General features: G+C 52.0%; 1 protein-coding gene and 1 long non-coding RNA gene across 2 annotated transcripts; one reads left to right on the top strand and one right to left on the bottom strand.

The window, feature by feature from the left end:
• Positions 1-880: 880 nt before the first annotated feature.
• On the bottom strand, positions 881-20,843 carry Stra6 (signaling receptor and transporter of retinol STRA6). Its single transcript, NM_001029924.2, has 19 exons — positions 20,619-20,843; positions 19,875-20,003; positions 16,095-16,161; positions 15,681-15,766; positions 14,510-14,649; positions 14,179-14,202; positions 13,837-14,003; positions 12,129-12,251; positions 9,663-9,730; positions 9,400-9,479; positions 9,139-9,200; positions 7,555-7,717; positions 5,940-6,015; positions 4,960-5,093; positions 3,884-4,001; positions 3,698-3,799; positions 2,827-2,990; positions 2,240-2,395; positions 881-1,700 (listed from the first exon to the last, which is right to left on the bottom strand). Exons 2-19 carry the CDS (start codon positions 19,985-19,987, stop codon positions 1,531-1,533), a joined length of 2,013 nt encoding a protein of 670 aa, NP_001025095.1. The 5' UTR covers positions 19,988-20,003; positions 20,619-20,843; the 3' UTR covers positions 881-1,530.
• LOC120094173 (uncharacterized) lies at positions 12,677-17,645 on the top strand. Its single transcript, XR_005488219.2, has 4 exons — positions 12,677-13,910; positions 14,102-14,250; positions 16,779-16,911; positions 17,232-17,645. It is a non-coding gene; the product is annotated as an uncharacterized LOC120094173 (long non-coding RNA).
• Positions 20,844-22,666: the final 1,823 nt, after the last annotated feature.

Raw genomic sequence — 22,666 nt, 5'->3', positions numbered from 1 at the left:
CTGGCTCCCCCACGTGGTCCACTCCTATCTACGCCTTCTTGCGTTGCCTGTGAAGCTGCATCGTCTTTACATACCCTACGCCTGCCCTTCCCCCACTATAACCTTTTCTTCCCGTAGACTCAGTTTTCTACATCACCTCCTCCAGGAGGTTTTCTTGGATCTTCTCCCACCTCCAGAGTGAACCAGGCCCTTTTTTTTGACCCACACTTTCCTAGGTGCCCTAGATAGATTATGTTCTCTTGTGACTGTCTCCTCGTTAAAAGCAGAGACATAGGATCAGAGTGGTCCCCCTGTGACTGCGTGGATTACCGATATCCCACACAGAAGGCATTTTGCAGTCGGCTAAGGGGGACTTAGAGCATGCTTTCTTTGGCCCCTGGGCAGCCCAGATATGGGTTCGAATGGCTAGGAGGCACGTCTGGTGACCCGTGCATGTGTTTGACCTATGGTTGGGACTGAACAGGCATGATTTTGAGGCTCCCTCATCTAAACAGGGGGAACCACATGAAGAGCATCTCTCTGATTCATACATCTTCCGTCTTGTCCAAGACCCCAGTGTGTCTGTGTCTCTGCTGCCCTGTGCAAGCTCACTCCACTCACATTAGCCTCCTCTGCCCTGAGCCCCCTCCAAGCCTTTCTTTATTCCCTAGAGTCTCTGCCATTCCTGAAGTCGCTTCTCCCCAGATCCTGCCCGTTCTTTAAAACCTGAAAGTCCAACATCTATACTGTCTAGGAATGACATTGTAGGGCCCCTAGTCATATTACGCCAACCCAGGGACTCTCCCTACACTTCCCCAGTGTCCAGCCCAGCACACTGCTGGAACACCCAAAGTGCCCCCAACTGTCCCACATGGAGCTCAGAGTAAATTTACAGACAGTGTAGTGGTTCCCCTGAGAGCCCTCCTCCAGTGAGGAGGAGTGTTCCTCAGAGGCACATTTATTACAGAGAGCACACTAACTTCTTTCATGACAACTAACAGCATTAAAACTACAAAAAAAAATCTGGTTTTTGGAGAGGGCAGTTCCGTGGGGCCTCTTGGAGTCTGACTTGGCTGCACAAGAAGGGGCGGGAGTGGAAGAGAGAGGAAGCAGAGAGCTGGGGCAGAGAGGAAACCCACACAGGCTCCACCTTTATGGTGGGAGGCTGAGGTGGGGCGAGCTGGGATAGGAGATATTCTGGATTTTCATTACCAACAGGGAGTAAGAGGGGCCTCACTGAGGCCCAGCAAGCTGATGGCAGAGCCAGTGTGCGGAGGAGAGGCCTAAATGTGCCCACCCTTTCCCTGACTGTTCCAGGACAAAGAACCCACTAGCTGTTTCCTCTAGAGCCCTAGCTGGTAGTCTTGTGGACAAGCACAGACCAAAGTCCTCTGGAAGCTGGTGGTGTAGACACAGTGACTCCAGTCCCCTGATCCCCTGGTTGGCAGAGTTGCTGCTGGGGGAGGGGCTTGCTGACATGAATGAGAGGGAGGATGTAGACAAGAATGTGCCTTAGCACATAAAAGCAGGGTGGTGTGGTTTTCTTCACCCTCAGGGCTGGGTGCCATTGGCCTTGGCACTAGTAAGGGCTGCCTTCCGAAAGGCCTGCAGACTTGGGTTGTGGAGCAATGTGTAGGCCAGACCCCACCGGGCCCTGCTCCGGCTGCCTTTGGGTCCTGCTCCCTTGGCCATCAGGTCCTTGGTCTGTAGCAATTGCATACCTGAGAGAGAGGGGGTTGCAAGGGAGAGAGAAAGGCCTTCTATGAGCCCCAGCCAAGCTTCCTTGGGCCACAGACCTGAGAGGAATCTAAAAGCCCCAGACAAAGCCAGGGTTCCAGCTACCAGCTGGGGCAGAAATCTGGGCTGCAGAAGCATCCTACCCTGCTAGTAGGAGAGCAGGGAGGGGATGAGGTGAAGGAACGTGAGGCTGTCAGACAGACAGCAGAAGGTGAGGGCTGGCCTAGTATCCCCTACCATAGACCTCCTGGGCAGAAGGAGGTATTACCTCACTCCGGAGGAAGTCAGGGAGGAGGATCAAGACAGCCATTCCATTCTCCGTGCACATATAACACATATGTATGTGCAAGCCCATGTTAAAGACAAAAGTACCCTGAGACCCAAGCAGGAGGGTGACAACAGGAAACTGAAGGACAGACAGAGGACAAGAGACTTCCTGGCTCACTAGTTTGGAAGGGGCTTCCCATGACTCCTTCCTGAGAAACTGGGATTCTATCTATGTCCAGTCAGGGTAAAGAAGTACCTTCTTCTTCTGCTGCTGGTCTGAGGCTGTCCTGGGGGGCCAGTGGGGGCTGGGGCTGTGGACTTGGCACATGAAGGAGCAGGGCACAGAAGGCTATGACTCCTGGGTGTGACTGGCTGGCCTCAATCCTCAGGAAGTTTCGGTATGTGTGATAGCCTAGGATGGGTTGGAGACAGAAGGCTGAGGCATAAGGGGCCCTTGGCAGACTAGAGGTATTCAGAAACAGAAAGAGGCATTCAGGGAGTATGCATACACTCCAGCATCGAGCAAAGCATGGAGCCCACACACTGTACACAAACACTGGCACCCTTGTTAGAATACACCACAGCCACCTCTGCTTCCTTCACATGCTTGTCCTGCACCAAGACGCTCTGGCACATCTCAGCACACACATGCTGCACACACCTGTGAAGCCCTGGCAGCGTGCACACATTGCACACACATGCCTCGCACCACAGAGCCTTATCAGTGCTCACACACCTGCTGCACGTGGACGCAGAAGCCTGCCCCATCAGATCAGCTCAGAGGTCGGGGTGCAGCAGCTGCTTGGACAGCTCAGTCCCTCGGTCCCCGCCTAGTGACCTTACCTGGATCCAGGGAGGCAGCTCTCTGCGGCAGCAGGCTGAGGTCCATCTGGCCGAGGTGAACAGTGTTGTAGAGAGAAGAGAGGAGCACCCGCCAAATAGCCATTATGGCTCCCACCAGCATGTTGATGGGGAAGAGAAGAAAAGTGGCTACGCAGAGCATGCGCCTGGGGATAGGGAAGAGAAAGGCTGAGGTGGGTCTCCCCTACAGTCTTGTGCCAGGCCGGGGTCTTACCTTTCTGCCCTTAGTCTCTTACTGGGTGTGCTTTTGTGCAGCCCAGGAAGAAAAGAGTTTAGTTTCAGGTGTCTGCCTCTGTCACTTGTTTTTGAGACCGGATCTCTCACTCAACTTGGAGCTCACTGATTTAGCAAAACTAAGTTGGCTAACAAGTCCCAGGGATCTTCCAGACATGTGCCACGATGCCCGACTTTTTATGTGTGGGCTGAGAAGCAACATAGGTTCTCGTGCTTGCATAGCAAGCACCTTACCAACGGAGTCATCTCCTCAACCCTCCCCGATATTCCCATCTTCCTCCTCTGGGTCCCCTGTACACAAAGTCCAAGCTCCTCTTGGGAGCCAAGATCTTCCCACACCCTTGCTCCAAAGTGAAACATCTGAGGGAATAGGATGTTAGTGATCCTCAAAGCAAGAAAGACACTTGGCAGAGCTGGGTTAACAGCTCAGTAGTAGACTGTGTGTCTACCATACACAAAGCCCTGGGCTTGCAAGGCTGTGGGTTCTCAGCAGCCCAAAGATCTCCTGGAAGAAGATTAGCTCTGTGACAGGTAAGAAAGAAGCATTTTTAGAGGACAAAAATCTACAGAGAGAGGAGTCTGGGGTCTGAGGGAACCACAAACTCAGAGCCCACCTTACCGGTTGGTCAGCTCCGGGTATCCGTGGTGAGACTCTAGGAAGACCCAATTGGCTGCTATGTTCTGCAGGATTACAGCCAAGACCAGAGTCAGCCAGAAGGGCCTGTATGTGGGTGGGATGTGGAGAGGGCTGCGGTTAGTGGGCCCTTCAGAAAATCCCAAAGCCTCTGTTCTTCGCCTCACTCACCATGTGGATTCCAGGGACCGGAGGAGCAAGAGGTTCCTACCATGGAGTAAAGGCACAAACACTAGGAAGGCCAGGATTGTGGTCCCCAGGAAGAAGATGACCTGCTGCACCAGGAGCCCTGCAGGGGGCAGAAGGGACAAGGGGACAGACAAAAGTTTCTCTAGGAGCAAGTTAACTCAAGGAAGCCCAGGGTTTCTGTGCTACTCCCATTCCAGGTCACTGCCTGAGCCTTGGTTTCTTCGTCTATAAAATAAGGATAGTAGTCCCTATCTTGGAAGGATCTTTTAAGATTCCAAGGGCCTCAGAATCCATGTTATTGTCCCCAGCTTGATCCTGAGTTCTTGGGCATAATTACTGTTTAAATAAGCATGTGTGTGACTGTGAGCTTAGCCCCTGTAGGTGCTGAGTGTAGCTATGGAAACCATCGGGCTATAGTCACCTAGGATGGCGTATACAGAAGGACTTGGAAGGCCTAAGGTTGACCAGGGTGAGGAACAAACCTTTTACTTCTACTCTTTCCTCCATCCCCCATCACACTTTGCCTCCTCCCCTGGGTGAGAATAGGAGATCTGAGGACCAGGTCTGGCCTTTGGACTTCCAGGAGGAACCAGGTACTCAAAGTTCAAGTATGTTGCATACCATGAGTCTGAGAGGAGAACTTGAGACATAGTCTAGAAGAGTCCCTGAGGGTCATCTGAGCAGATTATCTCAGGGCAGCACCCCTATGCAACCCTGACATGTCCATGGATCCTTGCTGGCATCTCCCAGAATGAGGAACCCTTCACCCTGAGGCAACTCGCTATGGCCAGCCTTCTCCTACCAGAAGCATCCACGTGCTACCTTAAATGTGCTACATTCAGACCTATGTCCATCATGTACACAATTACCCAGATGTACCTTCCTATGAAGGGTCCCCCTTTCTGGGGGCTCCTTCACCACCCTCCAGAGCAAGCTTCCTGAGAGCAAGAAGGACAGGTGTGTTCCTCCTACTGCCCTGCCCAGCCCAGGAAAGTCTTTGCCAAGTACCCATACTTCCCACCAGGGCTCAGCTCTGGGAACAAACCAAGTGGGCTCACCAAGGCAGCTGAAGGCCGTCTGGTAGGCACTGAAGCTCATCCAGCAGACTATGGCTTGGCGAGAGGGGTGAGTACTCTGAAGAGGGGGACCCAGATCCAGGGCAGCCCCTCGGTGCAGTGCTTTAAGATTGGCCCTGGGTTGAGAACAAATAGTGACCTTGGGGGACAACAACACAGTACCTCTAAATGGTAACCTAGGGTGAGCATATGGCTGGTATCAGGGAACCTCAGGGATTCAGAATCCTGGTGGTTAACTCAATCTGGGGGTGGTCTTCCTGAGGAGGCAAAGTTGGTAGAGTCCTGGAAGACCTCAGACAGAGGGCAGAACCTGAACCACCACTAGAAACAGAACCGGCACCCAGCTGGGCCACCAGGGAGTAAGGCAAGGCAGAGGGCCTCAAATTCCAGGGCAAGTAGGGCCAGCTCTGTGGTCTAGAGTTCTCCAGTAGGAACACTGAGGCCTGGTGAGTGCCCAGAGAAGGTAGACCAGTTCTCTGCACCAGTCATCTGTCAGAACAGACTCTTGAATGGCCCTCTACTCTCCACAGTGCTTGCTCGCATCCCATCCTCTGTGCGCTTTTCTCCTCTGATACTCTTCATGTAGTCACTCCTGCCTTTGGTACCCTTCATCCCTCAGCCTCTTCAACCATTGGAACTGGATTCTTCTTTACCAGTCCTCCCAGGGCCCCTTCTCACAGGCAAACTCTCCAGCAATGTATTGTCCCCTGTACCACTCACAGAACTTGAAGACAACCAGACATGTCCCCGTGGCCCCATGGCCCTGTTTACCCATCCCCAGGGTAAGTGAGCCCCACCTTCTCCTCCCACCACACACAGCCAACTTGGGGACAGGGCATGCACTCTGTGGCAGCCTGACTTACAGTGGCTTGTCCCTCCCTCCTGGATTGGGGTCCCTCAAGTCCTCAGGGCTTAGTTCCCTGCCCTATCTCTGTACCTGAGTGTCAGGTCCTGTAACTGACCTGTGAGTCCTCAGGGAGCGGATCAGAAGCAGGAAGGTTAATGAGCAGGACAAGACCAGAGCTGAGATATAACATGCTGGATGGGAGAGAGCAGAGGAGAGCAGGGGCTAGAGGCTTGTCCAGATCCTCAGACCCCTGCACTTTATTCTAAGAGGAAACCACTAGGGTCTAGCTCCAGTTCTTGGGTGCAACACTGGCCTGACATCGTCTATGGCTCCATCCTGCCCAGTAACATATGATACCCAAGAAAGAGAAAGGGCAGCTTTGAGTCATAGACAGGGCCTTCACCTTGGTTTTGTTGCTTACATTGCTATAACCCCTGTAATGAGAGATTCCTACCTGGCATCTGCCTGCAGCTCCTCTCTTTCTGCTCATGTAGCTGACTTCAAGGGGGCCTTGTGACAAGCACAGGCTTCAATCTGACGGCCATGTTGCTGTGGCCCACTTCCTAGAATGACTCTGGCAGTAAATCCATCTGCCACAGAGAGTTGTGTCTCACTACCTACCATAATGAAGGAGGTGTCAACTGCTACCTATCTCCTCTGAGTGGGGCCTTTCTTCTCAACTCTCTCCACAACCCAGGCCATTCAGTCATATAAAGTCAGGCCCCATCCCCTGTAGTGGTGAATAGAAAACTCTGAACAAATGTATAACAATACTGTGGGTGCAACTGACATACTCCAAACCCACATGCCAGCCAACCTCACTCTAGACCCTCACAGCAATGCACAGGGTCTCTCACAGGAACTGTTCAGGGAGGGCTTGACAGCTCATGCCTCTGCACCCTCCCTGCTCTGCTTTGCACTGCCAGCATGTCCTGGCCTGTGGAACAAGGATGGTGTCAGGAAAATATTTAAAGCAACCACACCTCCATCTGCAACGTTGGCTGCCTAAGCTCCAACCATTGCATGCGAGTCCCCCCCAAAGCCAGAATGGTAATTTCAGTAAGGGAATCTCAAGTGGGCCAATGGAACATGTCCCCATGAGATATGACTCTCAGACTTTGTGACAAGGTGGAAGGAAGCCCAAACTTGGGCTTCAGGGATCTATATTCCATCTACTGTGCCCCGTTGTACAACCTGAGGCCAGTCCCACTCTGTGTGTCTCCCACAAACTTCTGGGAGAGGCTAGGGGTGGATAGGAAGGTCACTATAAGGCGTATCAGACCCTGAAGGGGTGACTGGTGGTGAGCCTTGAGGCTCATTTCATAGGAAGCAGGAAGAAGGAGACGGTTCAGACAGACAAGGATTGGGAAGAGAAAGAAGGTATCCTAGCAGGCTGTACCCTGTGCCAAGAGGGATTTATTACCCATAAGTTCCAGCTCCCATCCCACCTACTAGTCTTCTCCTCCTTCTCTACCCTGAGGTCATATAGCCATGGGCTTCTCTTTCACTACAGCTAGAGAGTTAGTCAAAGATACTGGGACTGGGAGAGAGGGAGATGTCACAGAGGTTAAAAAGGATCATAGACTGCACAGATGTGGAAGCTCCAACTGCTCCCATTTTGAGATGAGGAGTGGAGACCCAGAACAGGACTGTGTTCAGGGCAGACTAAAACCACATCCAGTAGCCTGTCTCCCATCCCCACTATGTTAAGGAATATCAAGCGATCTCACCTTCCACGGCCCATAGGTGATGCTTCACCAGCTCTACCACCTCCTGCCTGTCTTCAGAGAGCACAATCCCAAAGCCCGCCAGCAGGTAGGAGACATCTGTGGTGATCCCTGCCCTCACCTTCTGCACAGTAGGCACCACGCTCACCAGCAACAGCAGGGCCACCTGGAAAAGCCCCACTGTGAGGACGAAGGGGACTAGCTGTGTGTACCACCCTGAAAAAGTATTTCCTAGTCTGCTAGAGGAGACTCTAACCAGCTGCAGCCACATATCCCTAAACTGCCCTGAGAGCAGGTTCTCTCTTCAAACAGAATGTGACATGAATGTATGACTTCAGCCCACCACGTCAAAGATAGGCTACACCTATTTATTTACCTCTACTTGTCTATCTAAGCATTTCCATCTTTGGGCTGGGCTGATGGTTCAGTCAATAGGTGCTTGGTGAACCTGAATTCGATTTCCCAGAGCCCATTTAAAAGAGGAGCACAGTGTCTCTTGCTTATAACCCTAGTACTGGGAAAGCAGAGACAGGCAGATCCCTGGTGCTCACTAACCAGGCCACCTAGCCTGCCCGGCAAGCTCCAGGCCAGGCCAGTGAGAGATTCTATCTTTAATGCAAGGTGTACAGCAATCAAAGAATGATCCTGGGAGTTGTCCTTTGGCATGCACGCACGAACACACACACACACACACACGCGCGCGCGCGCGCACACACACACACACACACACACCACTCACATAGGTGTGTGAGAGAGAGTCCAAGTTTTCCATGGTAAAGAAAGCAAATGAATATTAACGCTAGACGTTCTTGGGTTCAAATATTGGCTGCCCTAAAATATTAGCTGTGGGAACTTGGCTGAGTCGGGTTCGCTCTGCCTCGTTTTCCCTGATTGTAAAATGGAGATAAACCAGATCTATATCACCTCAGGAGTTTGGGTGGTGTTGTCGTTCTGTTTCTTATTTGTTTGTCTTTTCCAGACAGGGTCTCCTCCAGCCCAAGCCAGCCTCACACTAACTTTGTCACTAGGGACAGTCTTGGACTTCTGAGCCCCCGCCTCACCTCCTAAGTGCTGAGATTACAGGCTTATGTCTAAGCGATGCTGGGGATGAAACCAGGCTTCCGTGTATGCTAGGCACACACTCTACCAACTAAGCCACAGCCTCGGTCCCTGGGTATTTCATTTGTTTTCCGGAATTGCGCTAAAGGTGGTGGTGATTTATCAAACATGGCGACTCACAAAATCCTCCCCATGTAGAAAAGTGATTTTATTTCTTCTATTTTACAGAAGAGCTAATAGGTTCACGGGGGTGGAGAAACTTGGCCAAGGTCACCCAGGAGGTGCACAATGGAGGTACAATTTAAGTCCATGTTTATATGACGTTGAAACTTACGAATCATTATATAAACCTGCTAAGGGCTAGCATCCCTCCCACTGCATAAGCTGTTGTTTCCAAGAAGCAGAACAGCTGGCTGGATAAGGGGGCACACGGGGAGGGGGATCTGATTTGGGCCTGGGTTGTCCCACGTGTGGAGGGCCGAGGACAGGGTTTCGGGGACAATGGGCACTGCAAACAGCAGGACACACCTGGTAAGTGGCTGTTCCTGTCAGGGTGGCCGAGATCACCAGCTTCAAGGGCAGGCAGAATCCTACAGTCGCCGGAAGAAGGCATGTGGAGAACAATGTGACCCAGCCTCTGGCCCCATCCCTTCCAAGCCAGGCCAGTGTGCTCCTTGTCCAAGACTAGCAGCTGTCCTTCTGAGGGTTCTGAGGAATAAGCCGACCCTTCCCACCAGCTTCTCTGGGCAAAGGCTCCTCTTAACTCTGGGCCTCCACTGCATCACATACCTGGCTCTGGAGTGTAGATGGAATGCTGGGAAAAGGCCCAAGCCCGAGACAGAAGGCTACGCTTGGAGGCGGGATGGGAGCTACAGACAGATCAGGAGAGGCTGAGCCTCAGGAGAGAGGCCTTTGCTCAAGGCCACGTTCAAGTTGGGCCCCAGCACCATGACAATAACAGGAACCCCCTCCACAGCACTCGTTCAGCCCTACCCTCCCACATACTGCTCCCTCAGCCCCACTCGGCCTGCTGAGGCATGCCCAGGCCTTACCAGCTGTCCAGCTTCTTTGGACAGAGGAGGGCTCTCAGATACTTCTCGGAGTAGCTGGTCTGTAGCCCCTGTATGAACAAGTGTTGCAATGTCTGAGATCTGCCACCAGCAGTCCCTGGAGCCCTGGCCCAGGACACTGAATGGATGAATGAACGAAAGAACGGGTGAACAAATGAATGGACACCAAGTGGCTTCTGCAATGCCTCCTGATTAGGACAGTGGTGGTAGAGTGTGGGGAGGCTGATCTATGATCTATGGGGACAAGGGTCACACCCTGGAGAGCTACATCCTTCACAAATAAAGAGTCAAACTCCTATCACGGAACCTGAAATACTGGGACGTTCTTCCCAAGATTCCTTCTTAGTCAGATCTTGGCTTTCTGTCCTCCTATGGCCAGGACCAGGGCCAAGGGAAAGCCTTGGCCCCATGGGCTCACTGCTGCTCAGGGCGAAAGATGGTGCCAGTCTAGGGCATATACCCTAGGCTCCCCTCCTGCCGTGGCTTACTCTAGGAAGATCACAGGGTAAGGGCATTTACCCAAGCCACATTCCAGGCCTTAAGCTGCCTGCACAGTGGCAGAGGCACATGGGAAGGTGGGATGAACTTCTGTTTGGATCAGTGGGAGAATACAGGCCAGGGTCACCTGTTACCAGGGCAACCTGGAGCCCAGGGTAGGAGTGGGTCAGCTCAAAGCTTAACTGAGTCCCTTGTGGCTTAAATCTTTCTGACTAATGTCCAAAAGGATTTAATTCTCTTGGAAGTATGGAGGAAAGAAGGAGGGGCAGAAGAAACCCTATCTCTGGGGACATGGCCTCCTGTGTCCTCTGGGGGACCCTAGGCTTTGCAGAGAGAATGTAAATCTCAGGAGAGCAGGTGGTGAGCACTTAGGATCCTGCTATGTATGAATAGCAAATCTGGAGGCAAATCAAGAGGCAAGGGTCTCCTGGACGGGACAAGCCTCCTGAGTCCACAGGCTTCCCCTCTCCATGCCCTTCATTTCTCCTTAACTCCAGTTGGGTGCCTGCCAAGGCCTCTGCCTATCTGTGACCCGAGCAGCATGAACCCCAAAGAACACCACCTTGGGTGGCCCCGCTTCTCAGCTACCTGCCCTAGGTCAGCTGGGGGAGGGGAGCTGTGTTGTTCAAGCCCATGCTTGTGCTCAGAGACATTCAGCCAGGCTGGGTTTGCGGCTGGCAACTCACTCATCTCTTTGCACTTGCTTTCCCCCTCCAGCCTGCCTTACTCACCCCATCTGGGCCCTCTCCTTGGCCTCCCCCCTCCCTAGGAGGCCTCATGACCTCTGCACCCACAATCCTATGGCTACAGACTTGTGTCACTGGGTTTATGGTGGTGCCCATCTCCCAGCCGGTACAAGGCACTACCTGCTGGAGGTCCAAGTCAGTGGGTTCTGAAGTCCCAACATCCAGCCAGAGCCTGACATGTGGGAGAAGCTTAGAAGCCTTTCTTGATAAGTTCTTAGTAATTTTCAAGAATTACTAAGCCCTGCCTCTCTTGTCATGAGGCATCCATTTATAGCATCCATTCCTTCAAACAATTCATGATACTTTCTTTTTTAAAAAAAATCATTATCTTTTATATCTTACACTGGCCTTGAACTTCTGGTTCTCCTGCCTCTGCCTCCCAAGTTCTGAAAGGCACGATGCCCAATTTACTTGGTGCTTAGGACCAAAAACCCAGGGTCTTATGAATGCTAGGCAAGCACTCTTCCAACAGATAAAGCCTCTGCCTGTAGAGTATCTGAGCTTCATTCTGCCCAGGGCACAAGTCTGTGTATAAACAGCACAGCCCCACCCCTATGACCAGCTCGTTCCTTCGTCAGCATCTCTCCCACTCCAGCTGCTCTCTGTCCTTGACACTCACTGAATTCTGACTCCAGGAAGCCCCTTCCACCAGCCCACACTCCCCTGCACCTGACATCATCCAACACTTCAGATCAGTTCAGAATGAGCTTCCTGGACCAGCCTGACATCTGCAGAACTCTGCAGACTCGCAGGAAGGACTCTTGGATAGCTCGTTGCTGCAACCCTCAGGGGTTTCAAAGAACTGAATCCCTGAATATAGTTCTGCTTTGCTGAGTCCCCACTCTGCCTACAGCCTGGGTACCCTGGAGATCTTCAAGAACCTGGCTTAGCCCTCAGCCTGGGGAGGGAGGACAATACAAAGCAGTTACTCTGATTTTTTCCTGAGGCTTTCAGTAAGTAAAAGTGCTTGCTGAACCTGACAACCTGAGTTTGAACCCCAGGACCCAGATGGTGGAAAAAGAAAACTCACAAAAGTTGTCCTCTGACCCAGGGTGTTTCTGCCTTTGTCTCTTTCTGTCTCTCTGTCTCTCTCTTTCTCTTTCTCTTTCTCCCCTCCCCACCTCTCTGTTCCTCTGACACACACACACACACACACACACACACACACACACACACACAGAGGCACCCCTGCCTGCACCTTTACCTGGGAGCCTGCTCCTGTCCGATGACGGATACTCTGCACCACTTGTACTGGATACCAAAGGCTCAGGAATCCAAGACTCAGAAGCAGAGGCAGGGAGGCCAGCAAGGAGTAGTGCTTGTAGATCTGGACAGACAGACAGTCAATTAGACCTGCCTTCTGCCTTCTTTCCAGGATCCATTTCCACCCCACAAGGAACTGGGAATGGCCCAGGAACTATGGTAAGCCCTTAATTCTAGGGCCTCCAGACTAGGTTACCTCCCCATCTTATGCCCCAATGGCCTAAAGAATGTGTCACAAGCTCGTCCTAGACCCCCATGGACTTCAGTGAGACTTGCAACCTGCCATCCGCTTTCTCCGTTTTTGTGCTCCCAGCATGTTAGGGCACATACTGTTAAAAACTAGACAAAAGGGGGTGGTGAAGAGATGGCTCAGCGGTGAAGACTATTGGCTGCTCTTTAGGGGCTTGGGTTTGATGTCCAGCACCTATGTGGCAACTCACAGCTGTCTGCAACTATAATTCCTAGGATCTGGTGCCCACTTCTGGCTTCCACGGTGCTACATGCATGTGATGTGTATGCTTGTGTATGTCTATGTATATATGCGTACATACAGACACTCATACACATTTTTTTAAAAAAGTTAAATCTAAAAATAAATTAGACAAAGGCCTAATTGTGTCTAGTACAATTGATCTAGTACATGCTCCAGAATCCATGTGAGACCTCCCTAGGTCGTCTTCTTCCATATTCCTTCATTCAACTTTCAATTCTATATGGGATTTATTTTGAGGGCAGAGGGCTTCTTGTATACCAAATTCTAGGTGCTAAACAGTATCCAAGTTCCTTGGCAAAAAAACCTCTTAGATTTTTGTATTGGGGAATGGGGGCATTGTTTTCTATTTTGAGCCAAGGTCTAGCTAGCTATGTAGTTCAAGTTGGCCTCATATTAGTTATCCTCCTGCCTCAGCTTCCCAAGAACTAGGATTACAGTTGGTATCCATGATACTTGACTTTAAAAACAATTCCTAATCTTCATCTTTCTGGAGAGATTGGTGTTACCAACCCCTTTGACAAGTGGGGAAACTGAGTCCCAGGCAAGTGCCACTTCTCTCAGAGCACTCAGCACTAGGTAGTACCACCTTGCTTGTGTATTGTGTCTCTACTTCTGGAAGGACAGCTCCTAGAAAGCTAGGGACTTGCTTTATTTTGTCCACAGGTATATCTCAAAGCCTGGAAATGTTTGTTGACTGAATGAACAAAGTGGTGAAGCTGTGAAACTGGAATTGTCTGGCTAGGAAACTGAAACGCCATTTCTTTTTGGGTCTGGACTGGGGAACTTCATAGTCCCTCGCCAGTGCCAGTGAAGCTAGTTCTAGGGTTCTAGAATTCTCCTTTAGAACTCTGAGGTTATTTCCCCCCACAACACTTGCCTCTCTCTATTCTTCTTGCCCAAAGAAAGACTCAGAAATCAGGGGAGAGCAGCTGTAGGAGTCCTCCACTCTGCCCTCCTAGGCTGAAAACCGCTGGGAACAGGGCACAGATCCCTGCCCCAGGTCTCAACCCCAGAGCAGCCAAGCTTGGTGCTGACGTGGGTCGATGGGCATGAGATCCCGAGAATGACAGGAGAGCAAGGAAGCCCAGTGTGTGGACAGATGTGAGAGTCAGGCAGGCGCACCTTTCTGCGCTAAGCCACTGGGAGCCAGGGTTACCTTGGGGTCCTGAGGACACTCTGCTCTCTGCCAGACCTGAACACTGACGTGAACCCAAGATAGCACAGTACCCAGTAAGTATGCAGCTCGGTGCCCTGCCGTAGCACAGGCAGCCAGAGGGTAGTAGAGGGCTGGGTAGTAGAGCAGAGCCAGGAGCTTCCAGGGCCCTAGAGAGAGGAAACAAATGAGAGACGCTAAGAGAGAGAAGGACTCGGGGCCTAGAACATACCCACGAGAGATGCTTTTTCTGTCTCCATCTTCCAAGCCCCTCAGCTGTCCCAGTGCGTGAGAGCTCACTTTGCTCGGATCTGAGCAAAGGCTCTGCGATCCTAGCCAAGTTACCTCTTGATGTCTCCGGCTCTCCATCTGTAGAAAGGCAAAGGCAAACGGAGAAGTGCTTAGTGCAGTGCCTGAGTAAGTACTGAATAAACTAAGTACTACTTTTCATTGTTTTCTTCTCTGACCCTTAGTTCTCTCTATTGTAAACTAGAGCTATTAATGTTCCCCACCCTTTGTGGAGACTGTTGGTCTAAAGAGGTCATCCTTCGGCCAGCGGTACCCCCTACTGACAGCTGTTCCTGTTGCTGTCACCTCCCCCAGCCAACCTTAATAAACCAGGACCCCACCCTGGCCTGTCCCCATCAGGCCAGCTCCAGGATCTCTTGCTGGATACCTGGACTGGATGCTGCAGTGCGGTTCAGGAAAGGCAGTGGGTTCTCATCAGGGAGCAACAGGCACAGATTGCTGAAGAGGGCCACAAAGACAGCAGTAGGAACTGTCCAGGATCGGTTCCCAGCCAAGAAATCCACAGGGCTGCCATAGACAGGGACAGGATAACAAGAAGGCAGTCAGTCCCTGAGCCTTTGCCCCTCCACAGTGTGCTCCCTGAACGGTCAAGTCTATTGTCCAGAGGGGCGAAGGATCTCTTCACCATCTGTTCATTCACTGCCAGCACGCTTGCTGAGAGCCTAGAACCCATCCTGAGCTGGGCCCTGGGGCACAAGGCGCTGAGAACAAGCTCCAGATACTCCGCCCACCAGGGGAGCTCCAGGAAACAGCCGCCTCCTCCTGAAGAGATCTGTCAGTCTGGGCTGGCAGATCTTCAGAGAACACAGAGTCATAACATCCTTGTGTAAAGACAGCCTCCCTGGGCTGGGTGTGGACCAGAGCAGAGGGCAGACAGAGGGCACAGCAGTCCCAGGCTCGGGTTCTCTGCTTCTCTACTCTAGCTTGTCCTGGTGCTCTGAGAGCCCCAGCCCGCTTCGTCTGCTGCCCACAGCAAAGGAGAATTCTCCCTGCGCCAAGCAGAATCTCGGGGTGCTTTCACAGCAGCCTCCCATTCCCACGGGGCTTGTGGCTGGCACCTTTTCCAATGTTTGCAGTCTTCCTCTCCAGCCAGCCCAGTCCCATGCCCTCAGGATGACACCTAGCTCACTCTCCAGAGTTGCAAAGGAAAGCCAAAGGAAAAAGGAAAAGAAAGTTGTAGCCATAGAGGCCACAGGGCGATTGCTCACTACTCACAATCCCAAGATGCTCTCAAGAGAAATATCTCTGAGAAGCATCAGGGGGTAATGACCACTCTAAGTCTGAGGGCTACATACCAGGACCTACGTTTCTCTAGAATCCTTTCTTCCATGTCCTAAACACTCAAGCAAGTAGATGGAGTAGCCTCTTCACCTCTTGTTATACCTACCAGCCTAAGCCAAGAAAGGGCTCCAGACCGAGAAAGACAGGGCTGTTCCTGAAGTCAGAGTTGGCTTTAAACATCTAAGAAGTCACCCAACTTCCTAGAGGAGCCTTATCAGCTGGGTCTCAAATGCGGCTTTGCAGAGTCTAGTACAAACCTGGGCAGTCCAGGTCTGCAATGAGCACAGTGTGGCCAAAGCCTGCGACGTCTCACCAGTAAGGCCAGCAGCAGCAGAGCCAGGAGCTGGAGGAAGAGAGAAGCACAGGGCTTGGATGTCAGGCTTCCCAGGGATCTGAGTTCCAAGATTTGTCCCTGTCAGTCTCAAAAAACAAACAAACAAACAAAAAAAAAAAACACTTCTCACCCACCCAATTGCATATTCAGTCATGTGACATCTTAGAGACTGGCTAAAAGACAACAGAGTAGGTCAGCACTTCAGGCTTGGGATCCCTGTAGGGAGAGCTCCCAAATAACCTTCCCTGGGGACACTAGGTCTCTAGCACCATCCCAAATGGGAACATAGATCCTTCTGCCTGGACTGGCGGTGGGTGGCAAGGCAGGCTGGACTTACCGACAGTGAGGCCAAGCAGGCATGGTGCAGGGCAGGCGGTACAGTGGGCTGGCAAAGGGGATTCACCCTGTGGAACAAATGATCCACAGGTTTAGCTGTAGGTAGGCTTTAAGGCATTGCCCACAGAGGAGGCCTCACCAGCATCTCCCTCAGTCCCCACCCAAGTCTGTTCAGTTCTGATTTTCAGGGTGAGTCTGGACTCCCAAACCCTGTGCTATGCCGGCCTTGTGTCATGCTATAGGGCTAGAGGAAGGAGAATCTTGGGAGACACAGAGTAAGCAAGCTTGATCTAAATATCTATTCTCGCTCACCCAGACAATCTCTATCCTCCAAGCATCCTCCTCATCCATCTACCTTTAGGGGACCCCAGCTGCTCCTAGCCTCACAGACTCCTTCACAGAGCAGAGGTTGAGCACACTACCGGAATCAAACAATCTAGCATTTAGTCCTGTCTGACTTGCTTCTGGTGCTTGATTGATCCAGGACTGGAAGGAAGCTCTCTCTTTTCCCAGTCCATCTCATTAAAAGTGTTAATGTACAGCGAAACAGTTTGCACAAACTGCCCAAGGATGCTTGGCCAAGGAAATAAAAATGGTCAGAAATCGAGGCCATACAGCCCTCCACGTCCTGTACCTGCTGAGCTGAACACACTAAATGAAGTATTCTTTTTCCTAATCACCACAGAGGCTCCCTGGGGGCTGGCAGATGTCCCGCTCTGAAGGTGACTTAAGCACAGAAGGAAAGAGCTCAGTGAGGACCACAAAAGTAACTTCCATGGCTGGCTCCCATGGCAGAGAAAGCTTGAGGCTACAGATGGGTAAGTGAGGAGGCTGGGTTACAGGACTGATGGTTTTCTAGCCTGCAAGGCTTGGGTCTGAGAGGTAGAGGGAGGTGTCCAAGGTGAGTGAGGCCTGAGAAGATGGGACTGTGGCATGTGGGATGGGGTGGGAGGAGTGAAGAGTTGGGGGGAGGGACTAGGGAAAGGCTGAAGTTGAAAGGAGTTGATGCTGTGGCTTGGTTTGCCTTGTCAGAAGGTTAGGATACCCCAACCTGCTAGATCGCAAAGAGAAGTAAAGACCTGTGCAGAGTCCTGGGACCACCTGCACGGTCAGCCTCCTCCATCCATCTTTCTTGCAGGATTTCCTGAGCTCATCATTGAGGTGGAGAAGGTCAAATGGGTCTTTCCTGCACCACTTCTAGCCCCAGCAAATTTGCTCCCAGTGGGAATGTGCCTGCCATGCAGGAGAGTGGGGGATGGGTATCTTGTCTGAGCTTAGGTCTTGCAGTGTGGGGAATGGGTGGAGCTCTGACCAGCCCTAGGGCCTCAGGAGCATCCCTCTAGTCCCTAAATCCTTCTCCGTGTCTAGTTTCTACTCAGCCCAGCACTTCCAGCCTTGCCAGGACAGGGACGCAGCACTCTGACCTTTAAGTAGCTTGGCCACTTTCTCACAAACCCACATCAAACTAGAAGCCACTCCAAGCCTGGGAACCTTATTTAGGGACTTGTCTTCAGAACCTCTGGTCCTTACTAAATGTAAGGTTTCTAGCTGACACCTAGTTTAATGTGTTCGCTGTCCATGGGTGGGGACTCAGCTTTTGTATGATTGGTCAGAGGATAACATAGATATCACCAGGAGGACCACTGAGAATTCCCTCTCAGGAGAATTGTACCTCAGGAGAGATACAAACAGGTACTAAAGAGTGTAGAGGGGAGAGACAGAAAGTTCTATGTGGCTTCTGAGAAGTAGTTGAGAGGGTCAGCAGTCTTCATTGTCAGCTTGACTGCATTAGCAATGCCTAGAAATCAGTGGGGCAGCTCTTGCTATTGTCTTCGAGGGTGTTCCAGAGAAAAGGAACAGAAAGGAGGAGACCCTTCCTGAACATGGACAGTACCACCGCCTGGGCACAGTACTAGCACTCGTCCTGCTGTTTCCTTACTGCCCAGATGCTCGTAAGCACCTTTTGCTATGCCTGTGCTGCCGTGATGGACTGGGTCCTCAAACCACGAGCCACACAATCCCTTCCCCCCTGAAGTGGCTTCTTGTTGGGCACTGGATCACGGCAATGCAAACGTGACCTTTAAGGTGCTTTTGGGCTTCAGTTGGACAGTTCTGCATCTCCCTAGGAAAAGAAGGAAAGAGGTACCCTGGACTATGGAGAGAGCCTGACAACAGAGAAGGCAGTGTGGCTAGCACTAGACAAGTCTCTCGGTTGGTCCAGAGGAAGGCCAGGGCAAGGTTAAAGCTGGCATGAGAGGCACTAAAATACTGTGGAGCCTGCCCGTGCAAGAAGCCTGTGGCTGAGTCTATCCTGACCCTGGGGCCCCACCGCAGCTCCATCCTACGGTACACGCTAAGGTACAGAAAGTCTGCATCCTGGAACTCTTCAAAGCTTTGATGTAGCACACCCCTGGGGTGTCTGACTCACATAGGGAGAGGTGAACTCAAGTTCATCTCTTAGGGAATCCCCTGTACTCCCTCCTGGCCTCCTTTCTCATCTCTGGGGGAGGAGGGAAAGAAGAGGGGGTGGTGTCTAGACTTGTTTTCCCCCTAAAATGGTAAATTCCAGTAATCCCCTTCATTCTATAGACCCTTTTCTCTGAAGACCCAGTCCCCACCATACACTTACTCTATTCTGAGACTATACACAGATATCCCAGCAAGAGCTCGTTACAGGCACCTGGCTTCCAGCCTGTGCCCAGTTGGTCCCTGATACTCACAAGGACACAGTTTCTGATTGGGTCCTTCCTTACCCCAAGTTAAGAGCTTTAGTTTCCTTGGAGAGGCTAGGCCCCTCCTCTAGTCCACCACTGTGTAGCTGAGCTGGGGAGGCTGAGAGAGGGGGAGTCACAGTCTGGCTGACCACAGGCTTCTTCTGCAGGTGGCCAGAACCCTAAGTCCTCCAAACAACAGCTCTTTCCCTCGAGCCTGGGTGGGGCCTCAATCCCTGCTGGGTGACCCCAACCAAGCCAGGCTGCAGTCCTAGCCTCTGGGGAAACACTTGAGCATTTTTTCCTTCTCCAGTTTCAGATTTTAATGGTGAACAGATGTGCACACATCTGGCTTCCTACCACCCCTCCACCCCATCTCACCCCACCCCCCACCTCTCTGCCTCACCTTTCAGGGGAGAGCCAAACTCAGGGTACCCCAGAGGTAGGCAGTCTTAGGGAGAGCAGTACCATGCCACAGAAAACCCCAGCTCCTCTGCCAAGGTGGCCAAACTAAACACAGATAGGAAGGGTCTAGGCCAGGAGTTCTCAGAACAACCATGGGGTGAGGGGAAGCTGACCTACCTGCAGGCCCTCCTTGGACTAGCCTGTACACTTGCTTCAAGAACAAGGCCTCCTCTCTCTCTCCATTCCTTCCCAAACTCCCTCCACTCAGAGTGGTCCAGAGATAACGGTGTGCCCCAGTGTGGCCCCTGGCTTCCCAGGTTTTTTTCTCCTACAGTTCCTGACTTTCCTATGCCTGTAAAGCCCCAGAGACAAACCCTACACCAATCATCACAGAGGTCTGTGACAGCCCCCCCCCACACACACACACACACTGCTCCCCATCCACATGGCCTCAAGCCCTTCTTAATAATAGATCAAGAACTGTTGTCCCCAGGTTTTATAGAAAGTCTGAGACCCAAAAAGGCTGCGAGCTGCTGAGAGGTCACACAGCAGATAAATGGGAAAGCCAATCTTAGACACTTGCCCGGGGTCTCGCTGCCTCCATCTTGGCAACCTCTCTACTAGAGCCGGCTCTGATGGCTGCCTGAGCCAACTGCCACACTTACCCCTCTGGCTGCACCTCCTCAGCTCCTAGAGGTTCCTCGATGTACCAGCTGCTGTAGTCATCTGTCACCCCGGAGGAGGTCTGGCTTCCATTCTCAGAGGCCTGGGATTCCATGCTCCAGCTCTTCTTCCTTGACCCCAGACAAGGGGGAGGGAAGGGGGAGGCATACAAATGTGAAAAGAGGCTTAAAAGAAAAAAAAGAAAGAAACAAACAAAGGAACATTTCTTTTTAATCCTAAAGGTTACTTTCTTGCTTTTAGCTCTCTGGGAAAAGTCGTCTGGGACTTCAGGTCAGGGGAGAGCTGGAGGAGGGGCAGTGGGGTTGTGTGGGGGCACACAGAGTCTCCTCTTGAACTTTCCTACCCAATCTTGCCTGGTCTGACAGAGTATTCTGCACCCCTGGAGGTTCGGGCTCTTGCTGGGAGCGCCTAGTGGACCAAATGACCTGTTACCAGTTGGTTCACTTTCAAAGATTCCTCTTGTGCAAACTGCCCGCAGAGACCCCTTCCTTCCCCGCCCCAAGCCCACCCAGATGGACCCACAGACAGAGTAGAAAGGGGGACCAAGGAGGAAGGAGCCGCAGAGATGAAAGGGTGGGCGGGCTGTGGCCGGCTCCACTTGGTCTGTCCTGCAGCTGGTCTCTCCACCCCTCCTGCTCTGGGGTCCAGCCCAAGCCCTCCCCTCTTCACCAAGGCTCCCTTGAGACCATCCCCCAGTCTCATTTGCCCCTAGCCAGCCTCTTTACCTTTTCAGCCTCAGTGCTGGGAACACACCATAACTCTTGATGAGACCCCGAAGACGAATGGCTGCTGACCGTGCGCAAGTCTACCTCCAGCACCTGCCCCAAGCTCTCTGCCTAGGCATAGCCCCTCTTCAGAACCCAGCATCGTGGCATCTTAAGGCAACACCCTACTGGGGCTGGCCACGGAGACAGGGAGGGAACCTATCCACATGGTCTCCTGAGTATATATGAGGGAGAACACACGTGTTACTCTAGTAAAACCTTTTTGTTCTTACGACTTGATTTCACAAGAAGATAACTCACCCCCACAGGCGGAAATGAGTCCTTCAAACTCAAACCAGACCTGCAAGAAGATGAACTTCGCCTGCCTGCTGCTGTTCTTGTTCCAGCCCCGGTGAAGGGGTGAGGGTTTTCCTATCCTCCCAGAGGAGCTGGACCCCTGGCTGCCCCCTCCCTTCCCTGGCCCAGCCTGTGGGGAGGAGCAAGAGGCAGACAAAGCAGAGAGCTGTTCTCAGCTCGACCTGACAGTCTGAGGCTTTCAATCCTTCAACACTCCACAGGGGATTTGGGCCATGGCCCCGTCCAGATAAGCTTTAAAAGCATTTTTATAGCATTTATTTATTTTGTGAATGTGTAGTTGGGGGGCAGAAACACATGCCATGGCAGAAGACAACTTTATAGAAATCCATCCCCCCTCTCCATCATGTGGGTCCTGGAGAGGACAGAACACAGGTTGCTGGTCTCTGATGGCAAACACCTTTACCCATGGAGCTATCTGACACCTCCCATCCTTATAAAAAAGACATTCATTCATTTATTTATTCTTTGACCAGAAACTGACTGACCACCTACTATGTGCCAGCACTGCTTTGGATGCTAGGACTAGAAAGTGCACAGTTTGGAGGACTAGCCTACCAACATATATTATATAACCTCCAGAGCCTGGGGGCTGCAGGGGGAAGGTTGTCCTGACCAGTCCCGTGGGAATTGTGTTTGCAAAAGAATTCCTGAAAAAAAAATCACCTTTGGGTGGAGCCCTGAAGGACACCAGCTGGTCCCCAGGCCCAGACAACAGAGAGGCACTTGCTTGTTCACTGTAGAAGGAAGCTCCAGGGTGAACGTTCAGAGTGGGCAGAGCCCCAGTCTCACAGGGCCCCCTTTGCACTGCCAGCCAGGCCCACAAGACTGGATGGAGCCTGAGGCCTACGAACCTTCGTTGCCTCCTTCCCACACATCTTATCTTCCAGGAAGAAGTCTTCCTCTTCCTCCCCATCCCACAGAGGAATTGTGAAGATGGAGCTTTCTCGGACGCAACTCAGAAGCCTACAGTGAACCGTCAGCTATCAGGGGTCGGGTAAATCCTGCCCCTCGGGCTCTCTGGAGACAGGCCCCTGCCTTGCCTTCCTCCGCTCTCTTTCTTTCCTTTAGGACTATGCCTGGCTCCAAGATCACGAAGCCGTTATATCCAGTCTGGCAAAAGCACTTATTTTAATGGTCCTTCTTCACTCATGGTCCTTTGTCGTAAGGCTGCCATGTGCCAAGATTGCTGGAGCCCTCTGCGCCAATGCCAGAGCCTAGCATGGCCTTCACCCCTCAAGGGTCACAGGCACTCAGTGTAGAGAGCGATCAACCCATATCTCAACCCTGCCTCTCATGATACCTTTAACAAAGAGAGCTCACCCCTAGACTATGGCCACTGCTTGAACAAGACAATGGCTGGATATCTCTACCTGTCAACTTTATCCTGCCTTAGAGGGGTTCCCTGCTACCTCCCAAGCCTTTCTCACTCATTCATTCCGATTATCTCTGAGCTCTGTCTCACCTACTGATGTCATAAGTCATTCCATGAACTTTAACATTTAGGGAGGTTAGAAAGAGGCAGTCCACCATGAACCATCAGAGCTGAAGAGAAAGTACAGTGGGAGAAGGAAAGGGGAGACGGTCAGTTCAGAGCCAGCTATATGCAGCCTAAACCTGAAGGGAGGGAGGGGCCCTATCAGACCACCCAAAGGAGCCTCTGTCCACTCAAGGGCAAACCATGTAGATAGCCC

The sequence above is a fragment of the Rattus norvegicus genome, chromosome 8, assembly GCF_036323735.1.
Source record: "Rattus norvegicus strain BN/NHsdMcwi chromosome 8, GRCr8, whole genome shotgun sequence".
Lineage (NCBI taxonomy): Eukaryota > Metazoa > Chordata > Mammalia > Rodentia > Muridae > Rattus > Rattus norvegicus.
Note: the sequence above shows the minus strand (reverse complement) of the source record. Positions and strands in the feature narration are given on the sequence as shown.

Bases quoted from the DNA above. Each gene is read 5' to 3' on its own strand.
- Stra6 (NM_001029924.2), bottom strand. From the start codon at position 19,987: ATGGAATCCCAGGCCTCTGAGAATGGAAGCCAGACCTCCTCCGGGGTG. The intron at 9,201-9,399 runs GTATGTGATGCA...CGGCGACTGTAG, and splicing joins CATCTACACTCCAGAGCCAG to GATTCTGCCTGCCCTTGAAG. The intron at 4,002-4,959 runs GTGAGCCCACTT...TGCCCCCTGCAG, and splicing joins GACGGCCTTCAGCTGCCTTG to GGCTCCTGGTGCAGCAGGTC.